The 23,389-nt window shown below is 42.6% G+C and overlaps 2 protein-coding genes across 3 annotated transcripts; one reads left to right on the top strand and one right to left on the bottom strand.

The window, feature by feature from the left end:
• Positions 1–9: 9 nt before the first annotated feature.
• On the top strand, positions 10–8,023 carry LOC129776673 (uncharacterized). The gene is made up of 3 exons (XM_055782458.1): positions 10–219; positions 281–1,026; positions 1,080–8,023. The coding sequence occupies exons 1-3, from the start codon at positions 207–209 to the stop codon at positions 1,959–1,961; spliced, it is 1,641 nt and encodes a 546-aa protein (XP_055638433.1). The 5' UTR covers positions 10–206; the 3' UTR covers positions 1,962–8,023.
• Positions 6,797–22,700, bottom strand: LOC129776670 (zinc finger protein 271-like). 2 transcript variants are annotated; one of them, XM_055782454.1, is made up of 6 exons: positions 22,350–22,700; positions 21,441–22,294; positions 20,390–21,374; positions 7,736–7,820; positions 7,618–7,672; positions 6,797–7,551 (listed from the first exon to the last, which is right to left on the bottom strand). In XM_055782454.1, the coding sequence occupies exons 1-6, from the start codon at positions 22,500–22,502 to the stop codon at positions 6,942–6,944; spliced, it is 2,742 nt and encodes a 913-aa protein (XP_055638429.1). In that variant the 5' UTR covers positions 22,503–22,700; the 3' UTR covers positions 6,797–6,941. The 2 variants fall into 2 exon arrangements, with proteins under 2 accessions (XP_055638429.1, XP_055638428.1); XM_055782453.1 differs by having other exon boundaries at positions 6,798–7,551; positions 20,390–21,377.
• Positions 22,701–23,389: the final 689 nt, after the last annotated feature.

Below are 23,389 nucleotides of genomic sequence, written 5' to 3'. Positions count from 1 at the left end.
AGTGGAGGTAAAATGCGTCACAGCAACAAGCATGTGAGAACGTGCGTCGCGCATGTTTTGTTTTCAATCGTCCTTGCTGCGTATGTGTTCAATTTTCATCCTGCAGTAAAAGCAACCGTTTTGGTATTTTTGTGCTTTTGATAATTCGGTAAACAAACGTGCAGATACTTCAATCGGTTGTGTATCAGAGGGAATTTCGGCGAACAATGTCTGAAGAAGGTAATTTACCGGAAGACTCCGTTCAAATACATGATTTAAACGCGTCAATTTCGTCCTGCAGATTGCCCTCCTCCACTGTGTGAAATGGAAACGGGGGGTGATTCCAACGGAGAGGACGAAGAAACGGACGAATGGGAGGTTGCGGAAGAACAAAACGACCCGGTGCGGTGTTTGTTCTGCGAACAGATCTCTCCCACTATGACAACCGCGATTCGGCACGCTAAGGAACGACACGGGTTCGATTTGGGCGAGGTGCGGCGAAGGTTTCATTTGGATGAGTACTCGTACATCAAGATGATTAACTATATTCGGCTGGAGATGCCCGATCCGGCTGTGTTCAAGGAAGAGACAAATGTGTTCTGGTCAGATGATAAGTATTTGAAACCGATTGCAAACGAAACCTGGTTGATGTTCGATTTGGACGAGTTGGATGAGATTCTGTTGAATGGTAATGGAAGCTCCCGTTGCAAAGATAATGGGAACGAAATTGGTGACACGATTACACTGACAACGGATCAGTATCGAAAGCTGCAGGGAATCATTAATGAACTGACCGCACAGCTGCGAGAGAAAGAAGACTTGTTGCAGCATGCGGCGAATGATATCGAGAAAATGAAACTCAGTTTTCGTAACTTGTATGAACAGCAAAGTGTGAGGAATGTTGCGAGCCGTAAGAAGGGCCCCGAGGAGAAAATTGCGCAAATAAGAGAGGACTTGAAGCATTGTGTTAGCAATGTGGCCGTGGAAGATGACCAGAGTTATTTCAATACGTACTCTCATTTTGGGATTCATCATGATATGCTCAGCGTGAGTGTGGCACAAAATTGGTTTGAGAAAAAATTGTAACTCTTTGCTTTCAGGATTATGTTCGAACTGCTAGCTACAGAGATGCCATTCTAGACAACGCAGATATTTTTAAGGATAAAATAGTGATGGACTTAGGATGTGGGACTGCGATTCTATCTATGTTTGCAGCTAAGGCAGGGGCACAAGAGGTGATTTCCATTGACCAATCAGATATAATTTATCAAGCGATGGATATTGTACGACGGAACGAGATTGAAAACATCAAATTTGTTAAGGGTCGCTTAGAGGACACCGAACTGCCTGCCGAAAAGGTTGACATTATCGTCTCCGAATGGATGGGCTATTTTCTTCTGTTCGAAGGAATGATGGACAGTGTAATATATGCGCGAAAGCAGTATTTGAAGGAGGGTGGCTTCATTCTGCCGAACAGATGTAACATCAGCCTAGTAGGTTATGGTGACGTTGAGCGTCACGATGAATTCATTGGTTTCTGGAAAAATGTGTATGGATTCGACATGTCATGCATGAAGAAGGAAGTCCTACGGGAGGCTACAGTGGAGGTGTGCAAGCCAGAGCACATCATCACGAATGCGAATATAATCGCTAATTTCGACCTCATGGAGGTGGACGTCAATTGTCCAAATTTTAGTTACGATTTCGAATTGACAGCGAAGCGGACCTGCAAGCTTACAGCTCTGGTTGGATACTTTGACACATTCTTTGAACTGCCGGTACACGTAGAGTTCTCTACTTCTCCCTACACAAAACCAACTCACTGGAAGCAAACCATTTTCTACGTCGAAGAACCAATTCCGGTGAAGGAGGGGCAAGTGATCACAGGTAAGTTCATCTGCAGGCGGGATCCAAAGGATGCTCGTTCGCTGTTTATCACAATTGAGTATCTTGATCATGTGTTCAAATACACCCTTAATTAGCAGATAGGAATTCTTATTTTGTTTAAATGAAGTTAAAAAAAAAACTAAGTGAAAAATCTATCGATCGATTGAACCAACTCTCAGCTTTAAAATGACAACGTTACAGGAGCTTGTCTCAGTAGGAGTTTCAATATGTTTATAAGTAAAAAGTATTCACCAAACACGGTGGTTGTGTAATAAACAAAAATAATAACAAAAAAAAAAGCGAATGGGAGCTGAATAATCCAGTTGTCCTTTTTGGAGGAAATTGGTTCTACAAAATGTAAAACTATTGCTTTAATTTAACACTAGAATGTCAGATCACACTCTCTCTTCCATATTTTTACAGTAACCGTGCAAATGCTTGCACTCAATCGGAAACACTAGAGACAATCAGTTATGCTGTAGTTCGATTAAAGTATTTTCCAAATAACAAAAAAAAACTAACATGCCTCAGAGGTAGCAAACATTTCGGTTTTTTTGAATCACTATTATAAAATGTTGGTTGCTTTTTGCACCCGGATAGAAGCAAAAGAAACAAAATAAAATGGTAGAGAAAGCTTTTTTACATATGTAGAATCAAATTAGTAGCGATAGCTTGTCGAGAGCTTCACACTTTCAACGGGGTCTAATTTTTGTACACAAAGTTTTTTGATCCTCGAAGGGAATATTTTTGATAGAAACATCCATTTTTGATCGTTGGTCCCAGGAAATAAATTAATCAATTCTTGTAACATCTGGTGAATACACAGAAGTATATGCTCCAGCCGTGAACTGCAAGTTAAGAAAACAATACAATAAAGAATGACGAAGGCTTTGAAATAAGATTTACATATCGTAATTACTTCACTGATAAATTGATAAAGTTCATAGGCTATACTTGTTTGGAGGCAAACCAAGGTTGTTATATTCTTAGGTATCTAATCTAATCGATTTCCCCATAAAACTACTAAAGATGTACAGTGTGGAAACGTGAAGGCGGAGATTACCTCGAAGAATGAATGGTTAATAGATGGAAATGTGAGGCATTTCATGTGTACCATACCGTGAGCTGTGGGGTGAAGTTATAACTATTATATGACGAACAGAAAGGACGTTTATTCTACAGCAATAATCTCTATCCGGCATCGTCCAAATGTAGCCAGTGGAAGAGAAATTGCTTTCCGACGGGAACAAGTGAGACGTCTCTAACGTTTCCTTGGCGACTTTCGTAACATACGGACAAGCGTTGTCGTGCAGAAATATCATTTTGCTATGTCTCAGAACATTTGCAACAATTGCTAGAGTGTTAACGTTCCGCGGTAATGATTTCGATAGGTTGGAGTTCATAGTAAATTCAATTCGAAGTGGTCCGTTGTCCGACTCGACCGTTGAAAGGGAGACATGACCGGACGCACATCGCGGTTTTTTGCGCCTTAAGTTGTATTGGGGGATGAACTTTCCAACTTTCATCACGATTCAACATAACTCTTCCTATTCTCCTTTTGGGGCAGTTGTTGGACGCTGCGAAAAGCAGCGTTCAAAGTCTTTTGGCTTGAGTGAATACTGAGCTCAATTTCTAGACTTTGTACAATACCAGTGTTTGGGAATCTGTCAATATCCACTGTATCATGCTACACTTTTGATGACTGTATACAACTTTGAACCGCACGCATTATATTGTATTGTTCCCAGTTCTGGTGGTTGTGATTTGTTAATTCATAGGTCTTCATACGTCCATTAGTACATGGATTCATGAAATCTGGGAAGTCTTGGACATGAGGATTGATGAAACATTGTTTCAGATCGTCGAACGATTTTTTACCTTTTTCACTCCATTCAAATTTTACGTCTTTGCTTGTCAGTTTGTTCAGGGATTCATATAGTTTTGCGATGTCTTTTATATGTTTGCGATAATAATTCGCAAAAGCTACTAATCTTTCGATTTCATCTGTCTTAGAAGGCATCAGAAGGTCAGTTATTCACTGCTTCTATTTACGCATGATCTGGCCTGATACCTACCGCAGAGATATAATGCCCTATATACAGTAATTCTTCTTTCAAAAAATTGCATTTTGTTTGGATTCAGTCTCAGATTTACATCTCTTTATCTTGGGAAAACTGAGATTAGATTTTGGTCATGTTCTTGGAGTGTTTTACCCAAAATAATGATGTCATCTAGATACCACATAGGCTGAAAAGCCCTGGAGTTGTTAATGGAAACAATAGTTTTTTGGGCAAAACTGTATTTATTCCGCAACATAGTGTCCTTCGAGGACAATACACTTTTTTCCCAAAATATATATTTTTATTGAGGCTCATATGGCGTTAGCTTCACGGGGCCGGGAGTTCAATATTTCGACAATTTTTGCCTTATGACTATGTTAGTAATATGTAACCGATTACTCGCGGTTGTCTCGAGGTTAGTATTACATCGTATTGTCTTATTTGGAACGTTGCAACCTCCAATGCTCTGTATGTGTGGCCGACACGAGATACTACCTATTGAGGGGCCAATGAACCGGATACACGACTAGACAACATGCTCGATGTCGAGGTAACCATCGCCACAATCACAAAGATTGTTTGCTGCGAGCCCAATGCGATAAAGATGCGCGTTTAGGTTGTAGTGATTGGACATAAGCCGAGATATCACGCGAATGAAATCACGACCTACATTCAATCCCTTGAACCATGCATTCGTTGAGACCTTAGGGATAATCGTGTGTAACCAACGACAAAACTCATCTTCACTCCAAATGCGCTGCCAACTAACGAGTGTGTGCTAACGAGGAATGTGAAAAAAATCATTATAAACAATTTACCATTCAAAAAGTGTGCCTTCTGAAGCGCCCACCTTAGCTAGCGAGTCCGGCAATACACGTGGTATAGCGAGTTTACAACATTTCGATTCCCATTCTGTAGTACGAAACGTCTAAGTCTTCGAAATATGTCTCAGTGCCATTCTGCAGACTGCCTATTTGGCTCAGGAGTCTGGCAATGCATCCACGTTTCATCCATTATCACAAAACGTTGAAAGAAGTCCACTCAATTACTCTTCAACAACTCGCCGCTGTTTTTGGTCGACGGTCAGCAAACGGGGCACCCATCGCGCGGATAGCTTTTTCATGTCTCGCCTAACTCGCGTACCTACACTTTACGCTCGTTCAAAACGAGTTAATGCATTTGTTTTACGATTTCTGGATTCGTAGCCTCTTTTGGCCTTCCAGAGTGAGGTGCATCTGCGGTGCTTGTACGGCCCGTTTTAAATTCACTAAACCACCGATAAACTGTTGTTCTCGAAGGAACAGAAGTGGAATAACATTTCGTCAATCAATTGTTTAGGAGTTCAGGAGTCAACAACTGCATTGATTGGTCAGGAGTCGGTTTCCTCGGCCTCTCCATGACCTATTATTGTTTTGGCTAGGCCCTCTCTGGTTATGTCTTCGGCTATGCTGGACGCTAAACCATAGAGTTGTTTCATTCATCGACGATCCCGGGCCACATTCAAGTGCATCCGAGATTGTTCAAGGTATTTGAATTTCTTCTTTGAAGTATTTAAGAGGAATTGACGTTTCTGTAGACACTCTTCCCTATACATTTTCGAGTCCAAGGTCTTGTTTGTGACGAGAATCTTGGTTTTCTGTCCACAGTTGCAAATCCCTTGCCAAATCAAGAACTTTCTGGCAAATTTAACAGCGAAAACGAACTTTATAGTGTTTCAGGCCTGGGAGCTGTCCAAAATGCATCTTCACGTACGCTTCGCCACCATCAGCATATATCCTTCATACTTCGTCAAAACCTTATTGTACAACTTTCGAGCGCGTCTTCTGGCCATCATATTTTGCTTCAGCATCCTGTTTGGTTGCTTGCAGGCACGGAAATAACGACAACCTTCTCGCATACGGATTCTCTGGATGGTACTTTAGTTGGAGCAGTGTTTTTGGCGATGTCGTAGTCCGACAGTCACGATTTGCCTTAATTGTTCTCAATACATTCAACCTCAGTTTCCGATCATAAATTCGCCTAAGATGTGTCCTCTGATCCATCGGAACAACTCTTGTAGGACCATTATAACGTTTCATCAGATCATACACGGTCGATTTAGCGATTTTAGTAGTGGTCAGGTGGTCGGATGTTTAATGTGGTTGTTCAAAATCAAATTTCTTCTCTCGGCTTCCATCCTGCACAACAAAACGGATCAATGTGAAATTTTCACTGTCAACAGATACAGATTTCCAGACAATTTGCTGCCAAAAACTTTCAGATATGCTCACTATGACTGCTGCTCTAAAATGAATAGTGATTCCGGATTGAAATTAAATGAAACTAACTAACCTAACTTGGAAAACATACGAGGTATCAAAAATCCCAATCAAATTCGATCAACGCTGAACTTTCACGTATCCACTCTGTATAAACACCCCTTACTGAAGATCCTGTTCGAATTGCATTCCTATTTGAAGAGATTTCGAACGAAGATTCAGTTTGAATGGAATCTAAGGTAATGTTTGATAAACAGTAGTATGAACATAATACTGAGCCAATCGAGTTCAATCGAAAACAAGCATACGAAAAGGTCAGAAGAAATATCCCTCATTAGCTTTAATAGTAGTAATTTAGGAAGAGTTATGACAAATAATAAAAAATAAAAATAAAAAGTAAACTTATCCTACATGTCACATCAACGAACAACGAGTAAAGCAAATATGTTAGAGAGCTATCATATTTCCGATCACTCAGTCCATTGGCTGGTTCAAAATATTAATTACAATAATGCAACAATAAATGAACCGTATAGTCGCTTACGAAGCAGTATAAATTTACGCTTTGTTGCTAATCTAGGATATTCAAATACAATACGTTCGCTTTCTTCCAACAGTTAATGCATTTCAGAACATATTTAAGATACACAACTAGCGCCGTAGTTTTGTTTATTCACAATCCAAAAGTCCTTACTTCAACAGTCTTACAAGATGAACATTTATAGAGAGAGAGAGTGATTAGTGCGTACCATTATTTTCACTGCGGCCCAAAACTCTGCGAGAACAGACCCGTTGACGCGAGGTCATAATTTTGCATAATGTACGGCGGTACCGGAACATATCCGTGAGGTGGCCCAGTGAGGCTATGAAGGGATAGTCTGCCGGTGGGAGAGCTGCTGTCATCTGGCGAGGGAGGCGCCGAATTAGCGGCGGAACCAGACGAAACTGCAGCGGGAGGTGCTGATGGAGGTGACTGTTGTTGGTGTGGGACTTCGGTGTTGGCGATCTGTGATGCTTGCGTCAATCGAGACGCTGCTGGGGTTGCTTTTTTCCGAGATTTGACTGGTTTGACTGCCTTGGGAACGCCATCGGCGTTAGCAGAGGAGTTCTGGCGCACCGCTTTTGGCCCATTGATCCCAAGCCGGTTCGGATTATTGACACTGATACTAGCGAACCGTTCCGGTTGGCTGCTGCCGTCATCGAAATGACCGGTGATGCGTTGATGAGCCTTGAGAGCTGTTCCTTGGATGAAGCGTTCGTTGCAAATGCCACACATGTACGGTTTCTCACCCGTGTGACGCCGGATGTGCAGCGTGAGATCATTCGATTGGGTAAATGCACGATCACAGTAGGTGCACGAATATGGCCTGCAGGGATCGAACATATATTCATTGGTCAGAGCGACATTCAAAGGAAAATCAATGGTAAAATACCTCGTTCCAGTGTGAATTCTCATGTGGCGCACGAGCTTATTAGACCGCGAGAACCCTACAATTAGAGATAATTGTTTCAAGAAAAATCTCCCAAAGTCTCTATCCTTGCTGCAATTACCTTTCCCACAAATGGTACACAGACAGGGCTTCTCTCCGGTGTGTGTTCGCCGATGGCACTGCAGGTCGGATGACCGTGGAAATCCCTAGAATGAAAAACATCAAGTTTGCTCAATCACTCCCATCCTCTTTTGATAATGGAGCCATTAAGCGCCAAATCAACCGGCCGCTGCCCCGACCATCTTCGATTTTTTTGAAACTTAATACTTATGAAGCAAACTACCTAAAATAATAATTTTTATAATTATGAATTATAAATGATTTTTTATAAGGGCGTATTCTAAATCTTAATTAAAAAAATCGTAACTCAAAATCCAGATGTCTAATTGAATATGATGTTTGACAATGTTTTTGGAAAATAAATTAACTTATTGGGAAAAATAACATTTTATATGCAGTGTTAAACAATCTTACTCAAAAATTGAATCTAATAATCAAAATTTTAAATATTTCATAATATCCCTCCTTCGATTTTGTTTTGTAAATTTTGAATGGAAATCCCACGATTAAATTTTAGTCTCATCAACGCCCTAGATTAGGTAAGGAATGGGTGTGATAACTGCTAACTGCTACTTTCCTAATTATGTTTAGCTGTTAGTACATTTTTTAAATTTTTTTATTCACAATGATTCTACATCCCATTGAGAGATTAGCACCCTTATTCGTTCGAACGCTCTGATTCGAACACGTTCGGAGAAGGTATCATTGGTTTCGTATGAATCCGTTCAAACGAGACTTTTTTCGTAAGTAAGAATGTCGAAATAATCAGATCCAAGATTTCATGCATCACTGAAATTTCATGCAAGATTTCATCAAAGCAACGATGGAAGTGTCACCTATACAGTGAGCTTTCGTTAGCTGGGTCGCGGAATCAACCCAATTATGGAATTTTACTCGCTAACAGGGCTACAAAACAGCAAACGCAGTACTTAAAATGATGATGAAGATGACGTCTATCATTGATACATAACTGCTTTGTGGCCCAGTTAATGCACGCCCTGTTAAAGTAGTTGATGAAAGTCCCGTTAGCGAATGATTACTGTGTATTACTGATGGGGCGACGAACATGTTAAGCGAGTGTCTTCCGGGTTGCAGCAACATGGGCAATTGTACTGCGAAAAATGATATCAATACTAGGAGAATGGCAGCGACTATAACGCGAGGACTTACTGAGACCTGCATTATATCACAAAAATAAAACGAAATGAAATATGAATAATCTACATTACTCATCTTCTTAATCCTCAATCACTCAATTCTTTCTATACTAGATTGAATGTAACGTAACTTTAAGAACCAACATGTCAAGACGGATTAAACCTGTTACCTGGTTTGGATTCAACGGCTTAGGATAAACATTGAAAATCATTCGAATCAAATGAAAATCAAACTCTAAAGTCACTATTGCTCATCTGTTCAACACCAACGATTAGAAATCTACTTCATCCTCGACGACCAAATGATTTCTCCGGCAGCGAAATAAAAAATATTTGTTAGATGAAAAATCAAGTCTATTTCTTTCTGCTTCTATAGAAATTTACACTGCAATTAAATGAGATCAGAAATCAATTTGAGTAGAAGTATTTTCACATACCACATCATCTCAATACACCACAGCATAAGCATTCATTGAATTTTCTTCTACGCTTGATCCGATTCGCAACTCAACAGTAGCGTTTGACTAACAGGCGAAAAAACACATTCGTACGAAAACGAGGAGAGGGCAATTCGTTAGAGGGAGCGATGTTCGGAAAGTTCGGATTGATAGATTTGATTCGTACGAAACCAAGGATGCGAATGAGGCATACTTTCGAACGTTTTCTGCTCGTACGAAAACAAGAATAAGGGTGTAGATCTGATTCACAACTTTTTGCCAATAAACCCGATCCATGGCTGCAGTTCTCCTACTCCCGGCTGCACCGATTCTTGCCAAGTTCTGCTCCACCTGGTCCAACCACTTTGCTCGCTGGCCTGCTCTCCTTCTTGTTCCTACCGGATTCGATGCGAACACCACCTTTGCAGGGCTGCTGCTGTCCGGCTATCTTGTAACATGCCCTGTACATCGCACTCGTCCAGCCTTAGCGACTTTCTGGATGCTGGGTTCGCCGTAGAGTTGCGTCAGTTCGTGGTTCATTCTCCTTCTCCTTACTTGGTTTTCCTGTACACCACCGTATATTGTTCTGAACACTCGGCGTTCGAAAACACCAAGCGTTTGTGAGCTATCTTCAAGTATCGTCCATACTCCGCGCCTGTTTAGTCCACCGCTCAGCGCAGCGCACTGAATTTACGACCGACAGAAGGTGAAAAGGGACACAACGAGAGGACAACCGTAAGGATAATAGCGAGGCAGACAGCATACATACGCCCCTTTGTCCTTGTTGTTCATACCCGATGACGGTCTCTGCTGTCCTGCAAATTGTTGCTTTCAACGCAGTAACGCAGTTTCAAGACGCTGGGAGTATGTTGCTGCAACGTTCGGCTCCTGGAGTCGTCGTAGGTGGTACCTTGGTGAGCGCTGGTGTCTGATGTTATTAATGACTGCCAGTTTAAAACGCAGCTTGACCATCACCAGGTAGTGGTCTGAATCGATGTTAGCGCCACGATAGGCTCTGACGTCGATGATATGCGAGAAGTGCCGACCGTCGATCAAAACGTGGTCAATTTGTGTTTCTGTTTGCTGTGGTGATCTCTAGGTGTAAAGGTATTGGAGGCTGTGCTGGAAGAAAGTGCTACGTATGGGCATATTCTTGGAGACAGCGAAGTCGATAAGTCCTAAGGCTTTTTCGTTGATTCTCTAATGGGCGCTAAACCTGCCAATTACCGGTCTGAACTCCTCCTCTTGGCCGACCTGAGCGTTCAAATCACCGATGACGATTTTGATGTCGTGTTTTGGGCAGCGATCGTATTCACGCTCTAGCTGCACGTAGAATTCTTCATTATCGTCATCCTAGCACCGAAGATCCCACCGGGGTTGGTTACCCGATCTTCACAGTGGTTACTCGTACCCCAGCCAGCAACACGGGGAGGTAGGGATAGGAGATACTGGACAGGAAGCTAAGGACCACGAATGGGGTCTATTTTTGCCTGCAGGTACGCTGAGTACAGATGGTACGCTTAATCCAGTCATTTACCTACCTTTCATTTTAGTACAATGTCTGTATTATTGTTATGTTTAAGCTCAATGAAATTGTTTAACTTATAAAGTTGTTTGACGTAGGACCAGGTCTTTAATTTTTACATAGGAAATTTATTGAGATATTTTTTTATTAAAACAAAAACAGGATTCGCCAAACCACCCGAACCCAGCCCTGGTTGACGAACTGTCACCCGCACAAAAGGTAAAGCAGAATAGATGAAAAGTGAGCGAAAGTTAACGTGAACAATACAATCACAAAGTTACGTATAAATTACAAAGTTATATATTTAAAAGTAGTAAAAATACTCTATTGGCCAGTGCCCAGAGATTAGCCCTTTTTGATTCCGTCACATACGATACAGAATACAGGTAAACAGAGAAGTTTGAGAACACTTACAACACCTAACCCTAAACAACGTCCCATCACAGATTACGATTGCCACGCTAAAATTACAAATTATTTGTGCAACTACGGATAGAATTACTACAGATTAAAAGCAAACACTAAACGTAAGTACACATAAATTTGCAACACAAACATGATTTGTACCACATATAAAAACATACAGTAATCGTTCGCTAACTGGTCGTGGTTTAACTGGTCTGCTGTTTAACTGGGCGAACGTTAACTGGTTTTTGGACCAGTTAAAAAGCAGAATTTCGTAAACAATCGACGCCATATTCAAATGGAAGATTTGCTGTGAGGGGCATTCGAATGTAATTTTAAATGTTATGAAAATTGACATTAATTCGCACGACAAAAACATTGATTAAACTAAAGAAAAATAATTTTCTCAAATCATATGTCATACCTGTTGTTGCACTCAATGCGAAACTTCCATTGGAATCCTTTTGTTTATCCAATTACAGGAACAATACGAATCAAACAATTCATTGAAGTTTCCCTCGATTTTATTTGACGTTTAACATGCCGGACCAGTTAAAACGCGAATGTCGATAAGTGGTCTTCCCTTTTCGCCCAGTTAGTGAATGTTTACTGTATATCGTTACAATATTTACATGATTATATTACATTAAGAATACATGCACTACAATATTAAACTTAAATACGAATTGTACTCTATTTCCTTTAACAGGAATTTAATACCATCCTGAAAATAAAGGGTGTTATAAAATCGGAAAATTTGCTTTCTATTCAGTTGCTTGCGCAACATCTTACTAAATTCGTTTAGGCGATCGGGAGGTTAGATCGGTATGTCGAAAAAGAGTGATGGTCGAAATCGGGGTGTTTCTCCCGCGAATAATCCGCCAGTGGGGGTAAGCTGCGAGATCTGCAGACAGCCGGATGATAGTCGGATGGTAGCGTGTGATTTGTGTGGAAAGTGGTTTCACTTCGCGTGTGCGAGTGAGGATTCAACTGTTCAGGATCGTGATTGGAGCTGCGGGAATTGCACCGAGATCGGAGCGGCAGCTCAAGTCCCGGCCAGAACATCAACACCAGCCACCACAGGAGGAACCAAACCAAAGTCTGGAAACACGAAGAATTATGAAGTCGAACCGGATGATAATCTTCAACGGCAGTTAGCAGAAATGCGGAAGAAGATGGAGAAGCAGCAGAAGGAATATGAGCGGGCTATGCGGGAAATGGAGGATCAACGTCGGCGGGCGCTCAGAGATCAACAAAATAAATTCGAGCAGGAATTGGCAGCTTCAGAGCGACAAATGCGGGAACCGAAGGAGGTTCTTCAGCCCGTAGCCGCTGCACTAGGAGGTGCACCAACAGCTAGTTCAACGGGAAATCCTCTACCACAAGTTCACGTCAGCAGTATCAATCAAGCGGATGTCCTGGTACAGGAACTTCAATCACTGGAAGAGAAGCAAGCGTTAGAACGAAGACATTTAGAGGAGAAAAGTCGATTATTACAGCGATTTGGGGCTTTCGACGTAGGTGCAGTCGAAGGAATTTCCGGACTGAATCCTCAGGCGAACGCATTTCAACCAACACATCGCAGCAATCCATTTGGCGTTTCTCTGCTAAACCAAAGTCAGCTTTCAGCGCGTCAGGCCGTTTGTAAGGAACTACCAATCTTCACCGAAAATCTTGAGGAGTGGCCGCTCTTCTTCGCCAGCTACGAAAACTCCACTCGGATCTGTGGATATAGCGATGAAGAAAACCTTCTACGCCTTCAGCGAAGCCTGAAAGGGAAAGCATTGGAGACTGTGCGTTTCCGACTGCTGCATCCGTCGAACCTACCAGGTATTATCGCTACACTTAAAACGCTGTTTGGGAGGCCGGAGATAATCGTGCACTCTTTGGTTGGCAAAATTCGAGAGATGCCAGCTCCGAAAGCAGAGAAAATGAATACTTTGATCGACTTTGGAGTCGCTGTGCAAAACGTCTGCGCTACCATTCGTGCATCGGGTCTCGATGAGTACCTCTGCAACGTAGCTTTATTGCAAGAGTTGACAGAGAGATTACCCCCAACTATAAGGCTCAACTGGGCGTATCACCGTCAGACACTGGACAGAGTTAATCTCTCGGACCTCGGAGAATGGCTTGGGAAGCTGGTGGAGGCAGCTAGTGTCATAACAATCCCATCCATTGGTGGCACGAAATCGGAGAGACGTGGTCGAAAGGAAGACTACTTCAACGTCCATTCAGATGGCGGTATCAGCGGAGAAATCGCAACGAACACTCATTCAGTGGGCATTCCGAAGGGTTGTCTCGTATGTCTTGAGGAGTGCAGCGGGCTGGAGACATGCCGTAAGTTTTTAAACATGGATATCGGAGGTCGTTGGACCGTGATCAAGGAGCAGAAGCTGTGCAGAAAATGTCTGCGGAAACACTTCGGCGCCTGCCTAGTTAAAGCACCATGTGGCAAGAATGGGTGTTTATTCATGCACAGCAAATTGTTGCATGATGACAAACGGTACAACAAATCTGCTATCAAGCCAACTACTTCGACACATGGAAACCCGTCAGCGCAGAGTTGCAACACTCACTCGAACGCGGCTAGCAAAGTTCTCTTTCGGTACGTACCTGTGACAGTTTTCGGTAATGGAAAGGCAGTGAAAACATTTGCCTTTCTCGATGATGGGTCTTCGGCAACCTTCATGGAGCACAGTCTGGCAAAAGAACTGGATCTAGAAGGAACATCATATCCATTATGTCTTAATTGGACGGGAGGTCAGCAAAGGGAAGAAAACGATTCGGAGCGTGGAAGGAGTTTTTCTCGATTGAGTCAATGGGAGTATCTGGATCGTCCAAACATCCAGTTTCGAAAGACGAAGAGCGGGCTTTGAAAATTCTATCTGCCGAAACACGCCTGAAGGGAGACCGTTACGAGACTGGGTTGTTGTGGCGATACGACCAAATGAAATTGCCCGATAGCCGAGCGATGGCGACAAAGCGTCTAGCGTGCTTAGAGAAAAGAATGAATAAGGATCCTGAGCTAGCAGCAGTAATGCGTGTAAAAATTACGGAGTGCGAGAAAAAGGGCTATATCCGAAAGTTCTCAGTGATTGAGAAGACGGAAAGGCAACCGAAGAACTGGTACCTGCCGATTTTCCCGGTCATCAATCCGAACAAGCCAGGGAAGATTCGAATCGTGTTCGATGCGGCGGCGAAGGTCAACGGAGTATCCTTAAACTCATTCCTTCTAACGGGACCGGACCAACTGGTATCATTACTTACGGTGTTGTTTAAGTTTCGTGAATTTAGGATTGCTGTAGTTGGAGACATACGTGAAATGTTTTTTCAAGTGCTAATGAGAGAGCAAGATCAACGCAGTCAAATGATCCTGTGGAACGGAGGAAACCCCAACGAAGATCCGGAGGTTTACGTAGTAGCTGTCATGACATTTGGCACGGCATGTTCTCCAAGCTGCGCGCACTATGTGAAGAACCTGAACGCGGATAGATTCACTGAGCAGTTCCCTCGTGCGGTCGAGTGTATCAAGTATGAGCACTACGTCGACGACATGCTATCCAGTGTGGAGACTGAAGCGGAGGCTGTACAGCTTATCAAGGACGTGCAGTTTGTGCACTCACAAGCGGGCTTCGAGATCCGAAACTGGCAATCAAATTCCAGCAGAGTCACAGCGTCGTTGCAGGAAGGCACCACTACCGAGAAGGACATGAGCACATGTTCGGAGACAACGACGTCGAAGGTCCTTGGAATGTGGTGGGACACCACCAACGATACGTTTACGTTCAGGTTATCACCGAACATGATGAGGAGCTATTGTCTGGGGACAGAATGCCTACGAAGCGCGAAGTTTTAAGGACATTGATGGCGATATTTGATCCGATGGGTCTCATCGGCAATTTCCTCATGTATCTCAAAATCCTTATGCAGGAAATTTGGCGTTCTGGGTGTGCCTGGGACGATGAAATCACTGGAAAGCTGGCCGAGAAGTGGACAATCTGGATTACTGTGCTTCCTGACGTATGCAGGGTTAGTGTTCCTCGGTGTTACCGACTTAGTACATCTGCTAGGTCCACGAACGTAGTTGAGCTGCACGTCTTTTGCGATGCAAGCGAGAACGGAATCGCGGCCGTTGCCTATTTCCGATTCAAAGAGAATGGAGTGACTGAATGTGCCATGGTCGGATCGAAGACAAGAGTAGCTCCCCTAAGATTTCTCTCGATCCCACGATTGGAGCTGCAAGCTGCTGTAGTAGGAGCACGTCTAGCAGGCAGTATTGCAAGCTCACACCGGATAAAGATCTCACGTCGTGTTTTTTGGACGGACTCCCGCGACGTGCTATGTTGGATACGGTCCGACCACCGGCGCTACAGCCAATTTGTAGCGTTTAGAGTGAGCGAACTCCTAGAAACGACAGGAGGAGATGAGTGGAGATGGGTACCTACCAGAGCGAACGTAGCCGACGAGGGGACGAAATGGCAGAGACTACCAGATCTGCAACCCTCAAGTCGCTGGTTCTGCGGACCAGATTTTCTGCGGAAACCAGAAACCGAATGGCCAGGTGAGGTCAGAGATCCGGGAACAACTGCAGAAGAGATTCGTCCAAGCGTTCTTCATCACACGATTACGGAACCACTAGTATCCTTCGAACGATTCTCCAAATGGAAACGACTGTTAAGAGCTGTCGCCTTCGTTCGCCGATTCATCAAGAACCTACAGAATCGAACTCACCGGTTACCCATCGAGCTAGGGCCACTTGCCCAGGATGAACTGAATTGGGCTGAACAAACCATCTACCGCCAAGTTCAACGACAAGCATATCCGGATGATGTTCAACTGCTGAGCGACGCGAGCCAGAACAAGCAGCCCTGGGAACGCACTATTCCAAAGACCAGCCCGTTATACAAGCTGAGTCCGACCATCGACCCACATGGCGCATTACGGATGCAGGGACGAATCGAATCATGTGAGTGGTTGGATGAGTCTGTGAAGTATCCGATCCTGCTACCGAGACGACACTATGTGACTGATTTGTTGATTGCTGACTATCACAACAAGTACCGTCACCAGAACCATCAGACAGCAATTAATGAATTGAGACTAAAGTATTGTATTTCCCGGCTTCGATCAGAGTACGACCGTGTCCGCAAGAATTGCCAACACTGCAAGATCCATCGAGCAAACCCGCAGCCTCCTGCCATGGGAAACCTACCACCCGCGCGCCTAGCAGCCTTCGACGACAAACCCGCTGTGCTGAAACAGTCGTGGAAAATGTCTCAGCAGTACGCTGACGAATTCTGGAAGAAATGGGTAGCCGAATACCTGTCCACCTTAACCAGGAGGACGAAATGGTACCAGCCAGTAAAGCCCATCGAAGTAGGCGAGTTAGCCTTGATTGTAGACAACAACCTCCCAAGGAACTGTTGGCCGAGGGGCCGCATCGTGAAGGTCGTTCGTTCCAGCGATAATCAGGTGCGACAGGTAACAGTGCAAACGGAGCATGGACTATTGGAGAGACCAGCGATCAAGGTTGCCATTTTAGACGTCGGTTCCAGTATTGGTAAGCCATCTATGAGAAAGCGGCGTACCGGGGGGGAGTGTCACACCCCTTCAGTGAGTGACGAACCTGCCAAGACTTCACCTTGATTCGCCAAACCACCCAAACCCAGCCCTGGTTGACGAACTGTCACCCGCACAAAAGGTAAAGCAGAATAGATGAAAAGTGAGCGAAAGTTAACGTGAACAATACAATCACAAAGTTACGTATAAACTACAAAGTTATATATTTAAAAGTAGTAAAAATACTCTATTGGCCAGTGCCCAAAGATTAGCCCTTTTTGATTCCGTCACATACGATACAGAATACAGGTAAACAGAGAAGTTTGAGAACACTTACAACACCTAACCCTAAACAACGTCCCATCACAGATTACGATTGCCACGCTAAAATTACAAATTATTTGTGCAACTACGGATAGAATTACTACAGATTAAAAGCAAACACTAAACGTAAGTACACATAAATTTGCAACACAAACATGATTTGTACCACATATAAAAACATATATCGTTACAATATTTACATGATTATATTACATTAAGAATACATGCACTACAATATTAAACTTAAATACGAATTGTACTCTATTTCCTTTAACAGGAATTTAATACCATCCTGAAAATAAAGGGTGTTATAAAATCGGAAAATTTGCTTTCTATTCAGTTGCTTGCGCAACAGGCTTCGAATTGCTTCCGCATCCACCGTATTCTCCAGATCTGGCCCCCAGCGACTATTTTCTGTTCGCAGACCTGAAGAAGTGCTTGCTGGCAAGATATATAAGACCGATGATGAAGTGATTACCGAAACTGAGGCCTATTTCGAGGAAAAACCGAAAGAGTCGGCCTGATTCTACGCGGCGTGTGAGGTGAGATGACAATTGTCACATCACCATCACGCAACTCTCCTCACTCTATTCCTACAGTCGTTTCGGATGCCGTGAGAGGTTCATTTGATGTATGTGAGAGGATGAACAGCAAGTGACAAGGCGTTCATTCTGCTGGTTGCCAAATCTGATCAGAGATGCCACATTCGCACATGTGTTCACGAATTTGTAGACATTTAACTTTTATCACAACCTTTTATTCCTGCTGCAGGCTATTTAAAATAGTGACAAAACATTATTGATTCCATATGATAAACGAAGCTGGTCAGTATGTCAGACATTAGCACATATTTACAAATATTTCAGATTTTTATCGCATATATTTGAGAAAAAACATCTGGCATCCCAGAATTTTATTTGTTTCGCTCAGAGAGGTCAGATATTTGTTTTGCTGCAGTCAGTACCGTATCTATAGATCTGATTTAACCTGGCCTGTTGTTAGTGTATCAGGACATTCTGCCGAATTTGCAGGTATTTGATTTAGATTTGGTGAAACAGTTGATTGCATCCTGTAAAGTTTAGCATTTTTGTTTGTTTTGGTCGTAGTTGCTGCTGCTCTCTGCACTCTCAGTGTTAAATTGTTGCTCTGGCTCCGGCTCGGGCATATACCACGGCTTCTGAAATGGATATGCAGTTCGGTGACGATGACTCGCGGATAGATAGATGAAACACAAGACCCATATGATAGATATATTTTAGAGAAAATAAATAGATTTCATGAAATGAAAATAATTTCGGTGTGCTTATTCGTCCAATTGAGGAATAACAGACTCACTACCGCTTTCACAAAAAAAACAAACTACTTGCAATTTGTCTTTCGTACTGTGAAAATTGAAGATAAATTGAATTTATTGATACATATAATACCATTACTATCGATTCTATACGACCCAAAAAAACACTTATTATTCCTCTTCCTTTTTTCATTTGTTTTCATGCACTGTCGACACCTCAAGACATGTCGACGATTGTCACCTAGAAATCCCAGTTCATGTGACAATCGTCACGTATATTTGAGAGCGGGAATAAAGTGAGAGTTCATTCAAGTGAGATTTCTCACGGCATACGCCTGGTGGAATCGCGTGACATAAGTGACAATTGTCATCTCACCTCACACGCCACGCAGAATAAGGCCGAGTATTTGTGAGTATTTGCTCACATATTGATGAACGAACGAACAAATAAATCTTTTCAATCCGCTCTCAATTAGCTCTCATATTTTCGAGATAGAGCCGTTTGAAGTTATACGTTTTTTTCTGCCTTAGTCCATACATTTTCCAACAATTTTGTCAAACATCATATTCGGCCTTATTCTGCGTGGCGTGTGAGGTGAGATGACAATAATCACTTATGTCACGCGATTCCACCAGGCGTATGCCGTGAGAAATCTCACTTGAATGAACTCTCACTTTATTCCCGCTCTCAAATATACGTGACGATTGTCACATGAACTGGGATTTCTAGGTGACAATCGTCGACATGTCTTGAGGTGTCGACAGTGCATGAAAACAAATGAAAAATTGAAGAGGAATAATAAGTGTTTTTTGGGTCGTATAGAATCGATAGTAATGGTATTATATGTATCAATAAATTCAATTTATCTTCAATTTTCACAGTACGAGAGACAAATTGCAAGTAGTTTGTTTTTTTTTGTTGTGAAAGCGGTAGTGAGTCTGTTATTCCTCAATTGGACGAATAAGCACGCCGAAATTATTTTCATTTCATGAAATCTATTTATTTTCTCTAAAATATATCTATCACATGGATCTTGTGTTTCATCTATCTATCCGCGAGTCATCGTCACCGAACTGCATATCCATTTCAGAAGCCGTGGTATATGCCCGAGCCGGAGCCAGAGCAACAATTTAACACTGAGAGTGCAGAGAGCAGCAGCAACTACGACCAAAACAAACAAAAATGCTAAACTTTACAGGATGCAATCAACTGTTTCACCAAATCTAAATCAAATACCTGCAAATTCGGCAGAATGTCCTGATACACTAACAACAGGCCAGGTTAAATCAGATCTATAGATACGGTACTGACTGCAGCAAAACAAATATCTGACCTCTCTGAGCGAAACAAATAAAATTCTGGGATGCCAGATGTTTTTTCTCAAATATATGCGATAAAAATTTGAAATATTTTTAATATGTGCTAATGTCTGACATACTAACCAGCTTCGTTTATCATATGGAATCAATAATGTTTTGTCACTATTTTAAATAGCCTGCAGCAGGAATAAAAGGTTGTGATAAAAGTTAAATGTCTGCAAATTCGTGAACACATGTGCGAATGTGGCATCTTTGATCAGATTTGGCAACCAGCAGAATGAACGCCTTGTCACTTGCTGTTCATCCTCTCACATACATCAAATGAACCTCTCACGGCATCCGAAACGACTGTAGGAATAGAGTGAGGAGAGTTGCGTGATGGTGATGTGACAATTGTCATCTCACCTCACACGCCGCGTAGAATCAGGCCGATTTTTATCAGACATCTAGATTTTGAGTGAGGATTTTTTTAAAGAAAGATCAATGATTTTGAATACACCCTATGGTCATATGATTTTGGGTTGCTTCTATCATATGTACCAAGTTTCAATAAAATCGAAGAGGATCGAGTTAAAATTTGCTGTTCTTCGGCTGATTTGGCGTGGAATTGCTCAATGTTAACTGTTCCACTCACCTTATCGCAAATATCACATTTGTACGGACGCTCACCGGTGTGCCTCCTCATATGCACTATCAGATTTGACGAGTTGGAGAACCCCCGACCGCAGTACACGCACAGGTGATTCTGTTTGTTCACCATCTCCGGGTCCTTCTTGTGGATCTTCATGTGCGACCGTAGATTATCTTTCCGATTAAACTTCTTATGGCACTGGGTGCATTCGAATTTCTTCTCCGACGGTATGTGAATTTTGATGTGACGATCTAGATGTTCCAGCCGGAGAAAGCCCTTGTTGCACACTTGACAAACAAACTTCTTATCCCTATCGTCGCCCTCGCTGGGAACCTCCGGTTTCTCCCACAGCGGTTTCGTGGGCTTGTGCTTCCGCTGGGCGTGTCTGTTCAAGCTTGTTTGCCACATAAATTTCTCGTTGCAGAATGTACAGAAAAATTTCTTGTGTTGATTCTCGCATTGCTGCTTCAAATGGCGCACCAGCAGTGCAGTGTTGGGGAAACCTCGTGCGCAATGATTGCAACCAAGTAAATCTTCCGGTCGATGCTGATCGCGTGCATGCTCCATTATCGACTTTATCCGGGAAAAACTGAGATTACACAGTGCGCACGTATGTGTTCTTCGCACAATTTCATCCACTGGGGTCCCATCGTCCTCGATTTCGGAATCAGAATCGCTGAGTTCCAATTCCTCGCCATCGGGTTCAACAATCTGATAGAATCGTAACACATCCCACTTACAGATCTGTTGCACAAGGTACTCGAGATAGTTTTCTAACACATAACCCTCCTCGAAAAGATACGGCTTTGTGTGAATGTTTGCGTTGTCATATGATTTAGGATCTACGTGTGTTTTCAAATGGCTCCTCAGCTTTACTATTCGCTCGAAGGTGCTGTCGCAAATTCTACAGATTGCTTCCATCTTTCCTTTATCCTCAATCATTTCCGCAGTCAATGTGAGCGCTAAATCTCGATCGGATTTGTCACTTCTTCTAGGTGAAAATAAATGAAGTTGTATATTATGCGAAGGAATGAATGCAATTGATTAAACCTACTTCTGTGGCAATAGGGCCATTCCCGGATGCTCCACTGCCATATGTTCTCTGTACTCATTGTACGCTAGGGCAGAGTACTGTTTTTCACAGTGCTCGCACTGTATATCATTTTCATGGATCTTCATGTGCCGAGTTAGGTGATAGCTTGTGATGAACCCACGATTACATACTGTGCACACCTTGAGCTCTTTTGGCTCGTGTTGCTTCACGTGATTGGTGATGCCTCTTTTGTCGGCGAAAATTCTCTCGCATGAATTACATGCAAATTTCCCACCCTTCGTTTTCGAATAATCTTTATTCTTCCGCATACGCGTTCGCCTTTTCTCCGGCCTAATCTCTTCGATCAAATCGTCTAAGCTGCCCTCCTCGAAATCAAATTCTTCAGCCTCCTCATCACTCTGAATTTCATCCCCGTCGACAAGTTCCTCGTCGTCACTGTTGTCCACAAATTCGACACACATTTCATCTCTCTCTGGCACCAGAACACCGTCCTCATCGATTTCCTCGATTATTCCATCGTCGAGTTGAATGAGCGAATCGGTGCCTTCAAACTCTATTTGAGAATTTCCCCCCTGCTGGATGATAATCGGTTGCCGCGAATTCGGATAACATTTCTCGCCGATCAGTGGATCCGGTTCAACGAAGGTAATCTCCGGCTTTATATCGAACAGTTCCAACTTCACCATGCCCCCGGCGGTGCCCTCATTGCCATCAGCTTCTACCTTCCTGCGGGAAATATACTCACGCAACATCATGTCACTCTGCTCGTACCGTTTGCGGAAGTCGTACGCCGTGTTGATGTCCGAAACACACGCCGTACACATATTATGGGGCATTCCGTCGTTGTAGTGAATCTGAAACCATATCAAAATATTTCTACTGTGGAATCATCTATTCAACAAGGCAAACCTGCATTTGGGTGCAGCTAGTGATCATTTCGTGGAGTGTTATACCGCCGTTTCCAATGGTATGGAAAATTGAATGTAGGATTTTTCCATCCTGTCTGCACGATCGGCAGATCTTTGCCAAGTCGTATTCTAAATTCATATCCATTACTTCCATCGCGATGTTTTATCATTAATTTGTTCGGCCTATTTTCAGTAGATATTGTTGTTTGCCAGAAACAATTGCGTTTAGGTGTTTTCGATCAGCTTACGATCCATTTTCTAAAGAAGATATACAATTTAGCGTAAAAAAACTGAGCTCCCTAAACATTTTCGCGACTGTTTTTGCGATAACATTGATTCTTGACGTTTGGTGTTTTCGAAGGCTTGTTTTGGTTGAGTCTCCCCGGTGCTAAGATGACGAATACATGAATATAGCATGCATTGATTATGCACTCAGGAAAAAAAATGTAACTCTTCTGTGGTACGTTTAGAAAATATCCGTGTTTATTATTAGATGGTGTTTTTGTGGCTATTAAAAAGAGATAGAAAGGTGCAAATTGGCCAGGTGACGCGAGATGATGCGGCGCTCGTAATACCAGGGACAGACATACAGCTGTACTTGCGTTGTAAGAGTACAGCGTTGTACAGGTACTATCGTACCATGACAGACATACTTTGGTTGTACATTGTACCGCATGTCAAACTGACAATCAGGAATTTAAATCTATTGCATTCGGGTTGACGACGGAATGGTGTCGACATCTGGATACGACATTAGTTTGTGTGAGGCCAACTCTTCTCTATCAGATCAGTCGACCCTAAGGCAGTTTTCAATTATTAAAATTTGTATGAAATTTTTTTCTTGGCGTTGTTTGCCTACTAGAAGTACGTTGTTCTGACCCTAATTTAAACTATTTTCTATAAATTTCCAAATATTCTCACCAAAACTTACCATTATAATATAAAATTATATTTAGACATAATTTTTGTATGATATTTTTCACCACTTGCATGCAAGTGATTTTCATTTACATGGAGTACTAATTTGATTTGGGAAAAATA

This window comes from Toxorhynchites rutilus, chromosome 3, assembly GCF_029784135.1.
Source record: "Toxorhynchites rutilus septentrionalis strain SRP chromosome 3, ASM2978413v1, whole genome shotgun sequence".
Taxonomy (NCBI): Eukaryota; Metazoa; Arthropoda; class Insecta; order Diptera; family Culicidae; genus Toxorhynchites; species Toxorhynchites rutilus.
The sequence above is the reverse complement of the archived record's forward strand: the minus strand, read 5'-3'. Positions and strand labels throughout refer to the sequence as shown.